The 19,089-nt window shown below is 36.3% G+C and overlaps 2 protein-coding genes across 4 annotated transcripts; both read left to right on the top strand.

The window, feature by feature from the left end:
- Window positions 1-121: 121 nt before the first annotated feature.
- Window positions 122-8,326, top strand: LOC103853495. 3 transcript variants are annotated; one of them, XM_033285611.1, is made up of 7 exons: window positions 448-620; window positions 1,096-1,323; window positions 1,501-2,297; window positions 2,396-2,578; window positions 2,733-3,586; window positions 6,655-6,807; window positions 7,074-7,210. In XM_033285611.1, the coding sequence occupies exons 3-6, from the start codon at window positions 1,511-1,513 to the stop codon at window positions 6,688-6,690; spliced, it is 1,860 nt and encodes a 619-aa protein (XP_033141502.1). In that variant the 5' UTR covers window positions 448-620; window positions 1,096-1,323; window positions 1,501-1,510; the 3' UTR covers window positions 6,691-6,807; window positions 7,074-7,210. The 3 variants fall into 3 exon arrangements, with proteins under 3 accessions (XP_009128642.2, XP_033141502.1, XP_033141501.1); XM_033285610.1 differs by lacking the exon at window positions 7,074-7,210 and adding an exon at window positions 4,768-4,985 and having other exon boundaries at window positions 6,655-6,805; XM_009130394.3 differs by lacking the exons at window positions 1,096-1,323; window positions 1,501-2,297; window positions 2,396-2,578; window positions 2,733-3,586 and adding exons at window positions 7,284-7,511; window positions 7,606-8,326 and having other exon boundaries at window positions 122-620.
- A 2,508-nt stretch (window positions 8,327-10,834) lies between these two features.
- LOC103853493 (AT-hook motif nuclear-localized protein 1) lies at window positions 10,835-16,778 on the top strand. Its single transcript, XM_033285630.1, has 5 exons — window positions 10,835-15,060; window positions 15,576-15,643; window positions 15,730-15,861; window positions 15,949-16,110; window positions 16,200-16,778. Exons 1-5 carry the CDS (start codon window positions 14,592-14,594, stop codon window positions 16,245-16,247), a joined length of 879 nt encoding a protein of 292 aa, XP_033141521.1. The 5' UTR covers window positions 10,835-14,591; the 3' UTR covers window positions 16,248-16,778.
- Window positions 16,779-19,089: the final 2,311 nt, after the last annotated feature.

The raw sequence follows: 19,089 nt of genomic DNA, 5'->3' as shown, positions 1-19,089 counted from the left end.
ACTAATCAAATCGGCTTTCCCAAAATAAATTTTAAAATTTTAGAAGGTCTAATTGTTGGACAAGTGTCATTGTATAATCCTAATAATAATAATAATAATAATCTAGTAAAGAATAAAATCTCTCGATGCCAAATACGACTTTGGATGGTCTCACAAAGATTCCGCGTATCGAATCACTTCCCAACAAAACACATTTTATAAGCTCGTCTCTTTCTCTTTCTCTCTCTCTCTCTCTCTCTCTCTCTCTCGTGCAAACCCAGTAACATCGCCAATGGATCGCACCCACCAACCCGAATCTACGACCCGACCCGGAAACACCGTCGTCCTCTCCATCGACTGTCTTAAAGGAAGCTCCAAAAGCGACGAATGGAGCGGCGATATGCTTCAAACCGGAGACATAGTTGAAGAAATCCGGATCGGTTCAGGACCCGGTTCGGCTATTTTTCCAAAGCTTCGATTGTTTAAAAGACGTGGCTCCCACGATTTATCCGATCTCTCTGCTTGTATTGTTCCTAACGATTCCGCCGGTAAAAAACAGTACATGCTTAGATCCATTGATGACCCGAATTATACAGTCGGGTTCTCGGATCGGACTGAGTCCGATTGCCTCGGTATACAAGGTGAGTTAACTCTTCATCTGTTTTTGTTGACTTTTCAAGCTTGCTTGTTGATTTTTGCTTCATCATCAACGTCATCAGCATCACATCGTGCTTCCCAGCTGGTGAAATTCAATTTGTTCTGCTATTAATAGTACTTTTTTGGATGGAATCGTGCGGAATTATTGTTTTTCAAATCATATAATATTTGTATTTAAATCTTAGTATATGATTATATTTTGAGACAATTGGGCCTATATACCCCATCCTTAAGGGAATTAAGTAAATACCCGATTGAAAGAACAACTAGTTCGGCCCGTACGTTTTTGCGTGTCCCTTCCCCAAAATACCCCTACCGTATGCAAAAGTCGAGGCAAAAAGGTGAACAGGGATCGATTCGGCGTGATCTTCTGAAGTACAAAGAGCAGATACGCTTATGACATATATTTACGGCCATTATCCGCCTGAAATGCAAATTGTTTTTCTTTTTTGTGCACAGTAGCAGCGGAAAACAAGGATTGTCTAACGGAAATCTCCTTGTATCGTATAATGGCTGGATTTAAAGGTTATCCCCAAATCTTTAAGGTTATCGTTGGTGTATTTAATGGAGTCCTGGAGAAACATAAATGTGAAGCAGACCTGATAGAGAGAGAACGAAACCTGTTAGAGTAAGATTGCTGCAGTTGCGAAGATTCTTTAACAGTAGTCGTTATCCCTTGTGTTTGAGGTAACTTTTTTTGGTTTTTGTTAGTCAGCATTAAATTTCTTACTTGTTAGCGTGATTGAATGAGTAATATTCCGCCTGGATTTGTTAACATTTACTCCATTGCTGTGAAAATATTTATTGACGGTTGAATGAGGCTGTCAGTTTTGGTTGAGGAATTAATATCTTCTATGGATGCAGATCTGACTTAATGGGGCAGTTGGTGAAGCTTGTTGTTGGTGTGTGGGAGGAAGTCGGACAACGTGGATGGCTGTTCTTGGAAGATCCGACAGAGCGTAAACATGAAGTCATGGTCCACGAGAACCAGACTTACGCAAGTGTCCTGGATCTTGTAAGAACACGCTACAGTGTTGGCCTGGAAACCGCTGTTACTCTGACCTATGAATTTCCAGAGTGGATGAAGGGACCTGGAGATCTATCACCTCCTCCAGTTGATGTTAGAGAAGATGGGGATGTGGAGCTCTTCATGTCGATCAGGATTGAGCTGCCAGCAACTAGGCTGATGGTTACGATCGGTAACGATGTGGTTGCCCGCTATCTGTTCCAGAGACGTGATAACTACACTGTTATCGGGTCCTCAAAGGGTGTAACCAGTGATAACACACGAACTTACCCGCCTCGAACTGATGTTAGCCTGTACGAGAAGACTGTTAATGTTAATGCATCACGTGTCCCTGGTGCTGATGGGTCGGGGTTCTGGGAAGGAATGCTGGCGCAGTGCATCGTCACGGCAAGCCAGCAATTCCTAACTAATGTCTGCGCAAATGAAGATGTAACTTTGGGGGGGAATGCTGCATTAGCCGAGAGGATGCCTCCAACTGATGGTTACATAGACAGTAGCGATGGGACAAACTCTTCTACAGCTTCTTCGCCTCACCCATGCGAGAAGGGGGATGAGCTATTCGAAAGTGGGATAATCCGTTTGGCAGAGGAACTGCCTGTGGCGCCTGCAGTGGCAAACAAGGCGTTAGCCATTGGTAAGTTCGTTTCTTCCATGTTTGGTTGGAGTGTTATGTGTGGTGCTCCATGAAAATTTGGTATAAGCTAACAGTGCGTTTGCATTATATTGATACAGTTGAGGCCGAACCTGGGAGAAAGTCATATTCCATACTTGAATACATTACGAAGGGGAAAGAGAAAGTGTGCAATGAAAGCGAAGAAAAGAAGAAGCGAAGCTACAATAGCGGACCGCGTAGTCCGTTAATGTCTAACCCAAACTTTCCTGATCCTATTCCAGATGCAGACACGACAGATGAAGGTGTGTAAATGTTTTGTCATAGCGGTTACCATATGGGAATCGCCAAAAAAATGTGTGTTAGCAGTACTGATAGATAGTTGGCTGTTAAGATTTATAAAATCTTCTGCTTGGCTGTTTTGATTGATTAGTATCGGTTATTGTTGAATTTTAACAGATTCGGAAGAGGAAGCAGAGAAGCATCTTTTTGTTGGGCAGGTTTTCATGGACCGTACGGCTTTCAAGACTCACATGTCTCTCTACGCTTTGGCGAACAAGTTCCGGTTCTTGTGTCGTAGGTCTGAGCCTGGTAAAATGGTGCTGATATGTCGGGGGAGTGAGTGTAAGTGGAGAGTGTATGCCTCTAAGCTTCCGGGGTGTCCTCAGTTCCAAATAAAGAAACTGGATGAGGGACATACCTGCACTGTTGATGAGCGTGGTGATTTCAAGAGGCATGCGACTTCAAACCTAATTGGAGAAATGGTGAGGAACAAGTTTGGCAGTGGTGGTACTGGTCCAAGGCCAGGTGCACTTAGAGAGTTCATGCGAACTGACCATCACGTACCTATATCCTACTGGAAGGCCTGGAAATCGAGAGAGCTAGCCAAGGAGCGTGGACTTGGAAACACAGCGGATTCTTACAGAATGTTGCCTGCCTACTTGTCGCAGCTGGCAGTGGCAAACCCGGGTTCAGTGGTAGCCATCGAAACAGCTCCTTCAGAAGAGGATCTCAAGCGCTTCAAATATCTTTTCCTCTCTTTTGGTGCTTCTGCTAAGGGGTATCGTTACATGCGAAAAGTCATTGTTGTTGATGGGACACACCTTAAGGGGAAATACAATGGATGTCTTCTGAGTGCGAGTGCACAAGATGCCAATTATCAGATCTTTCCCATAGCTTTTGCTATAGTCGATGGAGAAAATGACCAGTCGTGGGGCTGGTTCTTCCAGAAACTATCATCCGTTGTATCTGATGGTTACGATCTCGTTTTCGTCTCGGATAGGCACCAGTCTATATATGCTGGTCTCCACAAGGTAAATACACATTTTGAGGATCTACATATGAAAATGTTTTTCTTTTCGGAATACGAATGAAGATAACAACTAATTATCACAAAACCATGTACCCTTTTTATTGGGTCGTAAAGAATAAGTTAGGACGTATGTGTGATGGTTAACTGTCATGTCAAGTTGATAGCGAGGTCGACAAGTGGTTGTTCGGTGGAGTTATGGAGAGATGTAGGCACATATGTTGTGGTGGTTTGTCCTTCGCTTCTTATTGCATCGGCAGTTAGTAATGAAGCTCCCGCCGATGTACAGCCCCTTCCATTCTGCGCTTGATCGACAGCGCCACCATTTTCATCACTCGCAACCCCCGCGCTCGGGTTAGGCTTGCCTAATAAACCAATAATACTCTGAATAACAGCCCCCTGCATGTTTAGGACTTCAGCTTTGATCAGTTTAGCCAGGCGCTCCTCCAGTTTGTCGCCTAACTTGTAAACGGCATCCTCAATCTTAGGGGTTACAATGCGACCAACAAGGTTAGCCATGTGGCTGACGTCATAAGCTTCCCCAATCTCTCCTTCTGGTGAGTCCGCCTGGTTCTCCCTCTCTTTGTTGTCCTTCTGTTCCTTTTCTTTTAGTTTCTTCTCAGATCTCATGCGTGCCAGATCAGAAGCCGATAAGCCCCCACTGAACATTGCCTTGGTTAGCACGTGACCTTGTTCAATTGATCGTACAAGATTATCAACTGTTACATCGTCGACCTCATCTTCCCACGTCAGTTCTTCCGCTGTATGGGTTCCGTCCACAAGCATGGAGGTAACTTCAACCTACGGTAAGTAAGACGAGAGGAGTAAATTAAGAAAACCATAAGAGAAACACATGTTAGTTCACAGACACAAGTGTGACATGTTGTACATTAATCTCCAGTATAGGGAACTGTTATTATAAACGGACGTTCATGTCGTTATGGCATAAAAGAAAAAGGTAGTTGAAACGAATTATGTTAACATCTATCAGAATAGTTAACGCAGAAAATGGAAACGTGGTCGCTAATCAATAAGTTCCAACCATGTATAATGTTTGCTAATTGCACTTGTTAACACGTTAAATAAAATTTAGTAGTTATCCCTATACATAAGCGGTAATGAAAACTGTTAGTGCGTACATATTGAGTGTGAGCTCTAACATCTTACCTTGCATTCGTCGTGCAGGTCTCTAACATGTGCGGGATTGACACAATATCGAACACTCGCAGGGGGTGCATTGGGGGGCTTGCTCATTTCAACTTTATCAGCAAGCGATTCGCTATCCCCCGAATCTGAGTCGCTGTCAGAGTCAATCACAACAACAGGCTCGACAGGGGTGACTACCTCTTTTATCTGAGGAACAGCCGCAATGAATACGAGTTGGATCGCATCCACAAAACCAGGTAAGGCGACGCTGGACTGAGCAAGCGACATCTCGTCTTTTTTTTTTAATTCCGGTAACAAGCATCTCAAAGGTGACTCTCCCCCACGGATATTTAAGAAATTCATCAAAATCACGTATCATCTCCACATGCTCAGTGATGATCCGAGGAGAGTGAGAAGTCGGTAGTAGAACACAGGAAGTGAACGCCAAACATGCATACTTGAGTCGCATCTCTCGGTCCTTGACTTTCCTCTTCTTCAGCATCTCTATGGCGGTGTCCACGGCGCAGAACTTGAGAGATCCAAAAAGTTCACCCCAGTAGAGCTTCTCGTTGATAGGATTCTTCTTCCTCTTTATGTTTTTCTTCGGGATCTTCCTGCAGTTAAGGCCTGTGACATGAGCGAACTCATGCAGAGACATCCTAATCGGCTTCCCGGCAAATAGAAACCATATCTCATACTTCTTCTTCACTCGGAGAATTCGCACAATGACAAACTGGCCAAAACTACCGGAAAAAGACGGGTTTTCTGCCTGTGAAATGATTTTCCCAAACGTCGTCTTCCGCATGAAATCTACCTCCTCCGGTTCTAGTGCGTCTAGAATGGACTCGATCCTTTTCGGTTTGTGATAAGTGTTAACTCTCTCCCCAACAGGTTCTTCACCGGCTGCAAACATCCGCTCTGGTAGTTGCGTGAGTTCCATGGTTTCGATCTCTGAAATCTCAGATAATGGTTTCTACAGAGACAGAAGTTAATTTATGGACAACTAAAAGGGTATAGATCTAGTTCTCTAGAATATATCGGCGTGGATTAAAATTGGGAAATAGGGGACTTTTCGCTTGCCCTTTAATGTCTTTCTTCTTCTAATATTTTTTATATTTTATTCTTTTAAATAAACGAGTTCCGATGACAATTAGATACATGGCGTGTAATACTCTGATCTGTAGAAAGCCACTGACATTGTGAGCAGTGTATCCCATAGGGTGAGACGGTGGGCTGTAGGGGCATAGTGGTATTAAAAAAAAAGGAAAGCGTAGGGTGATAGTCGTTTAATTTCGGCAAAAACGGTGTATATACGTCCTAATATCTCTTATATTTTTATCATTAATTATAAGAGAGACGGTTATAAATATTCAAGAGGACAATTTTGATTTCAGTAGATGATCTTTTCACATACAAACATGTTTTGAGTTGCAAAATATCAATGTGTTATAAACGGTCACAAAATATTTCAATTTGTTTTATACATATTGATTACTACTACTTAAGATTAACTACAATCTAAGAACTCTTTATGGTAAAGCCTTTTCTCAAAAAAAAAAAAAAACCCATTTATGGTAATATTCTAGAAATTTGACACAGTTATGTTTTTCTTGGAAGACACCCATTTATATGTACACTTTATTATTGATGATATTATAAACACTAATTAGTTAACTAAGAATGTTTCGTCTCGGACATCCAATAGAAGACATACTTTTCTCTGTATTTTGAAGTTGTATCTTTTGGATTTTTCACAAATTTGCAATATCAAATGTAACCACGTTAACCTAATAATTTAAGTAAGATTTACAGTATGTTGAATTTTAATTAGAATGTATAAAGCTGGAAATAAAAATAATAATTTTACATAGAGTTGGAAAAAAAATCTAGACTATTTCACTATTTTTTGGTTAAAATGATATGCAGCATCAAGAGGATCAAGAATGGTGGAAGCATTGGTGAGAGCAAAGCTTCAAGATGGTTACGTTTCATATCCATGGGAAAGACGAATGCAAGAAGCCTTGCCAATCTCCGGCTCAAGCAACTTCCTCTCCATTCTTTTCCTTCCCAAAGCTTCTGGTAAGTAACAATACCGAAATTGTTTAGTCATATAATCATTATATTCAACTAAACTATGTATACATATATCCCCTGCATATATCATATGTAAGTGGTGAAAATTAACAATTTATAAACAAAATTTTAGCATCTGGTAATTAACACTGTTGAAATTATTAGTGATGGATTCATTCAATTAAACTTTTTTTGGGGGGTAAAAATTCAATTAAATTTTATATACATATATCATATACGTGAATATTAACAATTTTAAAAACAAAATTTAGCTTATGGAAGGGCCGGTTCTCGGTATAACGACTTGGAAGACACACTTGCTCGTGCAAATGCTTGGCTAAGTTGTTCACAAGCCAATGGCGTTCCTATCGTCTTCATGAATATTCAGACTGAATCTTTGCTTACCAAGGTCAGATGTCTATACCTTGTGTGTAGGTAGTTTGAATATAGAAATGATTATTAATTTTCGTTACATGGTAAAGATATCTGGAGAAACCGCCTCGGCGACAGTTAATACGACATCGCTTTCTGACCTATCGAATCTTGCAAACGCCAGTCTATATGGGTTTGAGGATTATCATGGAGTTGATATAGGTGTGGTTAGAGCAGTTCGGCTTTGGTATGCTCCTCTTGGCGTTGAGTTGCCAATCGAAATCAAACTAAGAGATGATGACACCAAACTAGGGTTCTCCATCAGCCGCACTGAAGAGGTATGTATCACTAATGGACTAGGTTTCAAATCATGTGTCTGAAAATGCTCCTATAACACTTTGAATTTTGAAATGAAATATATATCTTGGACAGGGTTTCATTTATGTTTCGTCAGTGACCGACCACGACGACGAGAGTGCACCAGCTGCAAGATCCGGCCTGAGCTCATTATACAGAGACGCAGCCAAAGCTTCGCGTCGTCTGGTGGTTTCACGTGTCGGTAGCCAGAAGGTATTGCCGTGGATGGTTTCATCCACAGGAGCCATTCGCTGCTACGACACCGTTTCGCTCAGCCAGAAACTGTCGCTTCACCGTCACGCAAAGGTTTCCATCGTCCTCCACGTCATTCTCTGGGATTCCTCCGCCACCGCTGCATTCTCCTCACCTCCCAGGAGCAGCACCCACTTGCTGTTTAGTAACGAAACGCTAGATTCGATGGAGTTTTCACAGCTTCGCGAGGCATTGCCACCGCGACAGGTCGGTGACAGACAAGTGATGCCATTGGCGGATGACGAGGATGTGTTCAGGTTTGAACGCGAGAATGCGGGTAATGCTTCGTTCAAGTTCCAAGAGATCCCTTTTACTAACGAGTCCTTGTGAGTGTGCGATGAAATCTCTTCTTCTGTTATATTTGTGAGTTGTATTTTTGTGGGATATGGATTTTATAAGTGCATGTAACTAATTGGAACACACAACACCAAGGTTAGTTATATTTAGTTTGTTCCTTGATGCTTGTACGTTTTCTTTGTAATGGAGGTTTCTTTGAAGCTGTACAACATTATTTAACTCTACAAAACTCACGTTTTAGAGACAATTGTAATAGAAAAAGAGTAAGCTAGACAGTTGCTCAGATGGTATGTTAAGGATAATCCATATCCTTGGAATATATAATTATGTCGATAGCAAAGTTGATTCATATATTTACATAGTATGTTTCTTATGGTCTTCCAACTGTTTTACGAAGTTCTCTATGTATATACACTTGTCACTGACCCAACGATGAATAACAAGAAAACCTTCACAAACTTGTTTTCTCAATATGGTGTTTGATGTAATGTTATGTTCACTAAGATCAGGTTGGATATGTTATGTTCACTAAGATCAGGTTTTATATGTTCAATAAACCCCTAAAGCAAATTTCTTTGTGAATAGTTATTTAGTTAATCAAAGATGATTTCAGTCAATCAATAATGCTTTAGCTTCTACCAATTATCTTATGATCTAGATAATCAGGTCTTGTCAATCCAAATCTTGCATTAAAAACAGTCAAAGTGAAGAATATGGACTGGAAAATGGTTGCATGATGGTCACATCTCTCGTCCTCCTTTGAGACTGAGTATAACATAATTGATCATGCATCAAAATGGTGGGATATGGATAAGCTCAATGATCTTTTATTTCCATGGTGTGGAGTTTGTTGGGGATAATTAATCCATGACGTCATTTTTTCTGCTAAGGAGTAGGTTGTTGGCTACTTCTCTTGTTTTCTTCTATTTCCCTGTAAAATGAAAACGTTTACTAAAAAGAGTTCTTTCCATATTTCAGGATATGAAAGAATCTATCTTAATTCTCGACTAAATACAACCTATAAAAGGAGTTTCAAAACCTAGAACAGTGGATAGACTATTCAAAGTTTCAAATATAGATTTAGACGGCTATAATTAGGGTTTGGTTAACTTGTACTCTCGAATGTCTTGATCACTAAAATCGATATTTGATCCTTGAATCTTGTCTTTTACTGCTTATTTTTTTTCTATGTAGTATACAAAGAATCTGCACAAAATTTACCCTAGCATGATTGATTCTCAAAATAAAACTAGTTTTTGAAGAAGATGATTTATGGATTTGGGATCATAACAAATTTTGGGGATTATTAGGTTAAATCAGGTTATTGGTTGGGTTTCAATTTATCTAAACCTGATGAGATTGCAGTGGCTTCATCTCTACCATCCATATACATCCTAAACCCCAGGATGCGGAAGTTTCAGACTTCCAACAAAAATTTAAAAAAATCTTTGAACAGTTTCGAGTGGTGCTCTTTCTTTGGCAGATAGAATTTCTTCTATAGCTTTATATATTGATTCTAGATGCTAGGTTTGTAAAATGGAGGGTGAATCTATTAATCATATTTTTTTCACATGTTCCAAGATATAGCTTTTAAAGCAATTCTCTCTTCTATAATATCTTCTTTTTGACTCAAAACATCAAGAACTCCATAGTTCAAGTTCAGATTACCCGTGTTTTCCCTTGATTGCTCTGGAAAATCTATAACAACTTCATCTTTGAAGGAAATGGCTTTCGGTGTAACTGATACTGTTAGGAAAGCTATAATTGACTTAAACCGTTGGTTTTAAGTGAATTGTGCTGATTGTCAACAAGATTTGAGAATTGTTAACAGTTTTTATTGCCATATTAATGCTTGGATGCCTCTTCCTCAAAGCTGGTTAAAATGTAATAATATTGGTTCCTCATTAGACAAATCTTCAGAAGTTGTTGGATCTGTTTGGGTTCTAAGAAACAAAAATGGGAAAGTTCTTCTCCATAGTGGAAAGTATTTCTTTTTTGGTTTCCATAGACTAAACGAAGCTTCACTTGAAATTTAGAACTGGGCCACTGAAAGTATGTATAGTCTCAACTCCCTCGTGTGATGTTTTGTTGCTGAAGCCAAGAATCTTATTGGACTCCTGAGTGGCCTGCTTTAAAGGAGTCTTGCGTTGCCTCACTTCTTTGTTAGACATAATTTTCTTTTGGAGATTGAAGCATGAATTCAACAATTCTAATCTTGGTGCTCATTTAGTTGCTTCAAGTGTTACAAGGGAGGATTGTAGACAATCCTATGTAGCTACTGGTTACCCTATTTGGCCAAAAGATCTTTCTAAATCTGAATGTAATTATAACATCCCGGCCACCCACGGGTAATGGGCCACCACACATCCACTCACTCGGTCTGTGGCCTCCATCCCATCCGACGATGCGTTGCTTTAATTCTTAAGAGGATCATTTTTTTATTTACTGATCCTACAAGCACCAAATGACATTTTCCCGTACTTTGGTCTCGCTCGCACGATATCGCGAATCACTTCCCGATAGGTCACTCATCCTTCTACTACTCCAACTCAAGAACGCTTAACTCTGGAGTTCTAAACAGATGTGTGTCCGAAAAGGTAAGTGCACTTTGGTGACATAGGTAGCCAAATCAATTTTCTTAAGTCTTTTCCGTATACCACTGTGACAACCCATTCCACTCACTCGGAACCCGGCTCACAGCCTTGCAGGGCACCGACCCTAGCCCCTCTCATGTGCACCCCTCCCGGCCATACATGTAAGTCATTGATGCGCTTGGCATTACTCGAACCCCAGACCCCAACCTTTAACAACATTCCAATAAGATGAGTTGTCACCAATTGATCTAACCTACATGGGGAAGTCAATGAGGACTGACATGTGAGGGGTTAAGGGTCGGTGCCCTGCAGGGCTGTGAGCAGGGTTCCGAGTAAGCGGGATGGGTTGTAACATAAAAAGTCGACTTTTATTTTAACAATCTGCCCGGTGGGAACTACCTGTCCCGTGAACCCCAGGCTGGCCATGCAGGACATCGACCCCAACCCCTCAATTATGAGCCCTCACTGACTCCCCCATGTAGGTTAGATCAATTGGTGACAACTCATCCTATTGGAGTGTTCTTAAAGGGAGAGGTCTTGGGTTCGAGTAACGCCAAGCGCATCAAATAACCTACATGGGAGAGTCAGTGAGGACTCACATGTGAGAGGTTAGGGTCGGTGCCCTGCAGGGCTGTGAACCGGGTTCCGAGTGAGCGGGATGAATTGTCACAACCATAAACCGGGATGTTACAATTCACCTTCTCTCAAAGAACGCAACGCCTTCGTTGCACCCCAAGATCGTTATCCATGTTAGTGTGGTTTCTCATTGATTCCAAATTTGTTTGGGTTCGATTCTGATACCAATTATAACGCCTCGGCCGCCTACAGTTAATGGGTCACCTACGCCCGCTCACTCGGCCTTTGGCCCATCCCATCCGATTGGTGGTACGTTAATTCTTGAGAAGCTCATTCTTCTTGTTTACTGACCCTGAAATCACTACATGACATTTCCTTATGATTTGGCATCGTGAATCACTTCCGATAGGTCATCCATCATTATACTACTCCAGCTCAACCATGATTAATTCCGGAATTCTAAACGAATGTGTGACGGAAAAGTTAAGTACACTTTGATGATATAGATAACCAAATCAATTCTCTTAATCATTTTCTATATACCACGGACAGGATGTTACAGTAACATTTTTGTTGTGTAATGTTTGGGTAGATGTAAATGTGATAGTTTTTGATTATCTGTTTTTATAAAACCTTGATATTATTTGGTTCAGTACTTGTATTATTCAGTGAAAACAAAATTTTGTAATCGCGGATAAACCGTAAATCACCTTTGCTGGTTGCTGAATTTAAATTCACATGAGCAAATGAAACTGGAAAATGAAAAGTAATAAAATAGGTGATGTGTAACTTTTTTTTTCGATGCGTAACTCTTGTAATTGGAATTGATAACCAGTTGTATATTTTTATAAAGCACGCCGAGAAGTTTATTATTTTTGTATAAAAGCTTTAGATGATGAGCATTGCAAATATTGTCAATATGCCATCATACGTTTTTTAATTACAATGCGTAAAATAATTTAACACTATGTATTCCTTGTAGCCATTTCACCAGAAATGAAAAATGCGATATCAACAGCAGCACCAAATGAATCAATGATAATGATATTTCCTTTTTTTTTGTGGTATGAATAATAAATACCATTCACACGGATAGAATAATAATGGTTTATTCAATAATAACTCGAACCAAAAGATGTGTAGAAAATTTTCCTGACAAACTTATAGAAAATAGAGAGTAGCACGTTACATTTTTTTATCTGCATGACTCCCCCCACCCTAGGTGAATTAAATTTTGAAAGTATCAAATTCCTTGCTTCCATCAAAGTTTTCAACACTTGGGTTTATAAGTTTAGTAAAAACATAGATACGATACGAAAAGTTGCTTAGCTGAAGCTTACTTTTTTTTGATCAATTCAAACTCTATGGGTTTCCAATCAAGTGGTGTTAATAAGCATAAAATAATAGGTAATCGCTATTAATATATTTACCTTTTTAATATTTTATACATACTTATCTTTCCTGTGAGCTGTATAAGGGAAATTGTTAGTTCAGAATTCCAACCACAATTATTAATGAAGAAGAAAATCACATATAAAAAGTAATGTGAAATCATTATATTAATTCAAAGGTAAATAAAATAAAGTCGGAGCGAAAATGCACATCGAGGACATCGCTATTATTTTTATTGGCAGAAACCATTTATTAAGGCAAAAAAATATACATATATATATATATATACGGTGATTAAAATGGTTCGTTCTTATCTATACGCCATGACGCTTTGTTTAATTACTCTTATTTTCTGAATTAGATGTGCATTTCTATTGGTAAGACTTAATGCTTCTTCGTGGTCCCAACAAAATTAAGTTTAAAATATTTCTACAATTCATGATTGATTCATATTTCTAATTTAACTTGTTGTAATTTCACCAAAACTTTAATACAGAATGATAGGAAATTAATTTTGTATTTAGTTTTTTGGTTAATTTTAAATTAAGAAAATATTATGTCTCATATACATTTTTAAAAAATGTAAACCTAGAACACAAACCACAAATCATATAAAAAATAATAATCTTGATAACAACTAAAGTATATCTGGGCTGACTTTAATATTTACATATATATATATATAGTTTTATGACGCTTGATACGTTTATGCTGGCCCCATGTAATTGTCATTCTTGCCTTTAGCTTTCTTAAAATTTTTTTTTTGTTAAAAAATCTTTCTTTAATTGTTAGCGTTAGTTAAAATGAAATAATTTCCTGTATTATTTATTTATTCATTATTTTAGCAGCCTAGTTTTACTTCTCCTTTACTCCAACCCCGATTATTATTAATTAAGGAAATTTTATTTTCAATTGGAAAAATTATTATTTAGAAATAAAATAGATAACTGACGGCAAGAAAAATTGTAGGCACGCCATGTTCGCCTTTTACAAAATGTTTCTTTATTTAAAATAAATGAATTTTGTATACTACGTTATTTTTGTCCACTATACTGTTTATTAGTTTACTAACTTTTCTATTTATTAATCCCCTCCCGTCGGATCCAGCTACAAACACGAATATCTATATATTCCAAAAAAAGTTAATATAACACATATAACACGCAATTCTACATTTCATTATCACCATTATTTTATTTATTCAAGATTAAAATAAAATGGGAAGACATGGAAAAAGTTACAGTGTAAATTAGCTGAAACACACCTTACAATATAAATGAAAAATTGAAAACCCATTAGAAAAAAAAAGAGAAAACAGTATTATTTTATTTCGATATTTCCAAAATCAAAAACACACAATTTATATATATATTTTTGGTCAATTATCTCAAATAGTCATTTTAAGTTTTTTATCATAAAATAGCCTTAAAAAATGGTTAAAATAGTTTTTTTATTTTGAAAATTTTAATATTTTTTTTAAAACAATTTTGAAGCCCTAACTCCAAAATCTCACTTTTTAACTCTAAATTTTAAGTCTAGAATAGTTAATCCTAAAATAAAAAAAATATTTTTTTATAAAACTTATTTTGGTGTTTTTCTTCAATGAGTATTATTTTTGTGACAAAAACTTAAAAAAATGGTTATTCTGGAGAAGTTTTCTATATTTTTCTCATGTAAATCACAAAGCATAAATAAATCTATTTTCCCCAGCTTCCTCTCAAATTTTTAACTAATTTTCAAGGTGTGTTCTGTTCTTTGCCATATATTTCTTCCCTTAAAACATATCTCCTTAATATTTACATTTTCAGTATGATTTTTTTGTTTTAGATCTTAATTATATTTCTTTGTTAATTAAATTTCTTTCTGTTCTTAATCTCGTGTTTGAGTATCTTTAATCAAACCCCGAAATTTAAATGAATTAATGAAAAACAGAATAAAAAGGAAAAGCTAATGGTTTTAGAGATGGAGTCTACCGGCGAAGTTAGATCAACGGCCGGTAACGGCGGCGGTATCACGGTTGTGGGATCCGACTCGCCGTCAGATTTTCACATAGCTGCGAGATCAGAAAGCTCAAATCCATCACCTAAATGCGTCGCTCCTCCACTACCACAGTCCCATCACACGAACCAGCTCGCCATAGTAGCTCCGCCGCCGCAAATTTCTATGGCGGCGACGACGATGATGGAAGGTATCTCCGGCGTACCGATGAAGAAGAAACGTGGACGACCTAGGAAGTACGGTCCAGAGGGAGCAGTTGTGGCGTTATCTCCTAAGCCAATCTCATCGGCGCCGGCACCCTCGCATCCTCTTCCGGCGAGTTCACACGTCATCGATTTCTCCGCCTCTGAAAAACGCAGCAAAATGAAACCAACAAACTCTTTTAACAGAACAAAGTTTCATCACCAAGTCGAGAATTTGGGTAAATCTTTTCTATTTTCTTCTCTGTTTCTATTGAGTTTCAACAAAAAAAGTTTTTGTCGGAATCTAGTTTCGTAGAACTTCATGCATGCTTTTAAAGTGGGGCCCCTTAACTTAGAAATATATCCCCTCTTTCTTTTGTATCGGTGTTTAATTTGTACATGCTTATGGATGTGTCCCATGGGCTATAAGTACACATATATATAAGTCATGTTCTTGACTGTCACTTCTTTAATGTAACATTAAGCTTATTTTTTTTTTTAACGCTGATTTATTATGATCTTACAATTATGATATAAGAAAGATTACATAGACGATTCGACAACCGACAATACTATCTGCCTTATGAAAAACTGAAAACATAAAACATTAAGCTTAATTTAGTAACACATTTAGACGTTAAGGTGCATTTAGAGGTTTCTAATTTATATTCTAGCGACAGAATTCGGTTACATAAAAGAACTGAAAACATAATATCAATGAGTATAAATGCTCTTGTGGTTGTGTTTTGTGTAGGTGAATGGGTTCCTTGCTCCGTCGGTGGTAATTTCACACCACATGTAATTGCGGTCAACGCCGGTGAGGTAAACTCATCGGAATTTTTCTTGGATCGGTTCTCTTAGTTCTTTTTATAATCTTTATACCGAGATATGAGTGATGGTTCAATTAGGATGTAACGATGAAGATAATATCGTTTTCTCAACAAGGACCGCGTGCCATTTGTGTTCTATCAGCAAACGGTGTCATTTCAAGTGTAACACTTCGTCAGCATGATTCATCCGGCGGTACATTAACATACGAAGTATGTGATTTTGAGATCTCATCGATCAATTTTGTTGTTGATGATGTATAAGATGAATTTTTTTTATGGTTTATTGTGTGTTTTCAGGGTCGCTTTGAGATATTATCATTGTCCGGTTCATTCATGCCTAATGACATAGGCGGAACTCGGAGTAGAACAGGAGGAATGAGCATTTCTTTAGCAAGTCCTGACGGGCGCGTAGTAGGCGGTGGTGTTGCCGGTTTACTAGTAGCCGCAAGTCCGGTTCAGGTTAACCATTTTCTGATATTTCCGGTCCAAAGAGCTACAGCTGTCTTTAACCGGAGACTTAAGTTTCATGTGTTTGTTGAATCAAACAGGTGGTTGTAGGAAGTTTCATAGCAGGAAAAGATCAGGAAGATCATTAACCGAAAAAGAACAGACATGATTTCATGTTGTCGAGCCCAACCGCGTCGATTCCCATCTCTAGTACAGCTGATGACCAGACAATATATTCGGTCTCGTCTCTTCCGATCAGTGTCGTGAGAACGTTTTCAGGGGCCTAAGGCAATTTTTTTCTTTTGACAATATTTGAGGCAGTTTTTTTCTCAAATGATATTTTCATTTAAGATTTTGGTCTGTTCACATAAAACTAAAATAGTAGATATAGTGACTATGTTTATAATTGAAATCTAAAAAGAGAATCCAAACTAAATTCTAGAAAAAAAAAGATATATACAATCAACCTTTTTTTTGTGATCCAAGAAACAAGTCTTCTGATATTAACGTCAATTTAACTTGAAAAATCTAATCATCCTCTGTATTTTTTTGTTCCTTACTAAGTTCATTTCGGATTTTCAACATTAGCCATTATAAGTGTTCTACTAAACTGGTAGTTTTAAGGGTTTAAAAGTCGTATAAGCTGGTTCCATTGTTGTTGCATGATCTAGCTTTATTTCCTTCTTGTATTTGGATTTTGAATCATCTTTTTTTGTTCCTTAAAATTTGTTTAAACCGGTCATGGTTCCGGTTTTGCAAAGTATCCATCATCCATGTATTGCCTCAGTATTATCTTAGTTTCGGTCTATGGTTATCAAGGTTAAATGCTCTCTTATAACACTGTCTTAATTTAAATGACTATAAACAAGTTGAATCATTTCAATACCTTGAAAAAAGTTTCCACTTTTTCATATAAAGATTGAGCAGAGCTTGTACTTGACAAACAAAGATGTCCATCTTGATTCTATCGGTGATCATATAAAACTTCCAAAACTGGTGTCACCAAACTGTAAATTCATATACAGACAGGCATATATCCATATATATAGTAGAGTGTTTGCTATCTCAGTAAAATAACATGTTTCTTTGAACTGCATTCCTCGTACGGTAGCACAAGAACCACATCAGACATCCTCCGAGAGAAAGAATCAATCTCTCGTGATCCATCAATAATCTAACTATCTATCTATACTATTATTTATGAAGTGATTTAACTTATTTGTCATGATTTCCATGATTTTAGGTAATTTTCTTTATTTGTCATGTTTTAATTAGTTTTAAGCTGAGTCATTAATTTATTAATAGTTTTTAGTTGGGTTCATAATTTATTAATTTAAATAATATAATTATAAAATATGTAATTAGATATATAATTATTTTGATTTTTCTTATTTGTCATGTTTTCCATGATTTTAGTCAATTTTGCTTATTTGTCATGTTTTTATTAGGTTTTAACTTAGTTATTGATTTATTAATAATTTTTAGCTGAATCACTAATTTATTAATTAAAAAAAAATATCTGTAATGAATTTTATATATAACTAAAAAGGAATTTTGATTTAATAATATTTAAATCTATATGTTATATAAAAATTCTTATTTTCTTATTTGTCATATTTTATTAGGTTTAAGCTATTATATAGGTCACTGATTTATTATTAGTTTTTAACTGAGTATTTATTAATTTTCACAAAACCCTTAATGAATTTTATATATAATAAAACACGCATTTTATTTTAATAATATTAAATTTATATGTTATATTAAATAATTAATTATAAACTAATATAATAAAATTGTGAATATATATTTAAAAATTAAGAGAATTCTTATATATATATTGTGTTGCTATCTGAAAACAATATCTTTATTATAAAGTAAAAAAAACTAAGATATAAAACAGTTTATAATTAAATATTACTCAAAAATATTTTTATAAAGATATTTTCTAAACTATTTCTAATATATGAGTGTTTTAAAACTTTTTAACACAATAATAAGTACAAAGTTTGATGAACGTTTTTTTGGCATATATAAATAATTTGATGTTTGATTTAACTATTTAAAATCATAATAATAACTTAACTTGTGACTGAGTTGAAAACAAATTTTCATGCTTTTACTTTAAATCAGTTTAAGTTTAATCCGTGAAACACCATAGTTTCAGTTGGTCACCACTAGAAGAATGAAAAAAATGAACAAAATAAAAAATACAATTTCATTTGAGGAATTTAAAAAATAAAAAAATATGAATTTTTGTTCAATTTGTTCCTTATCAAAATTGCATAGGGAAATTTTTTTCTTATAAATTCATTCCTCCATGAGAAATTTATAAGAAAAAAGTGGGATCTATCTTTCAATAATTTGACTAAACTTTCAACATAATTGGTATATATTTTGAAAAACTGGTATAAATTTTGAGGAACAAATAATTCACCATAATTTTTTTTTTTCAACATGTTCACCAATTAAAATTTTATAATGCCGATTTTTAGATTAATAAGACATAAAATAATAAGTATTCGTAAGATGATTATGCCCACATGTGCGGACGAAACACCTAATTACAATTAAAACATCAGTTTTTTTTTTTTACATCCCCTTTATTTTGATCAGTATCTACATGAGTGCCATCATCATTTATTTATGAGCCAAAACTCATTAAATACCCAATTAGATTAGATGACTTTCCGCATATAGCAGAATAATCTTATCATATAAAACTTGGTTCTTCAAACTTGCTAATTAACATTATCGTAACATATGATAATTATATATTTAAGATTATGACATGTGTTAATATATCTCATAATTAAAAGTATATATACTAAGATATTAACAAAAGATTTTGATAGTAATTTTCCTTCTAATAATGTGACATGTGTTTAAATATATAATGATTAAAAATATATGTAATAAGATAATAAAAACAAATTTGAAAAAAAACTACTTATAAAAATTATTTAATAGTAAATTGTTTTTTAAAAAATG

This window comes from Brassica rapa, chromosome A02 (genome assembly GCF_000309985.2).
Source record: "Brassica rapa cultivar Chiifu-401-42 chromosome A02, CAAS_Brap_v3.01, whole genome shotgun sequence".
Lineage (NCBI taxonomy): Eukaryota > Viridiplantae > Streptophyta > Magnoliopsida > Brassicales > Brassicaceae > Brassica > Brassica rapa.
Note: the sequence above shows the minus strand (reverse complement) of the source record. Positions and strands in the feature narration are given on the sequence as shown.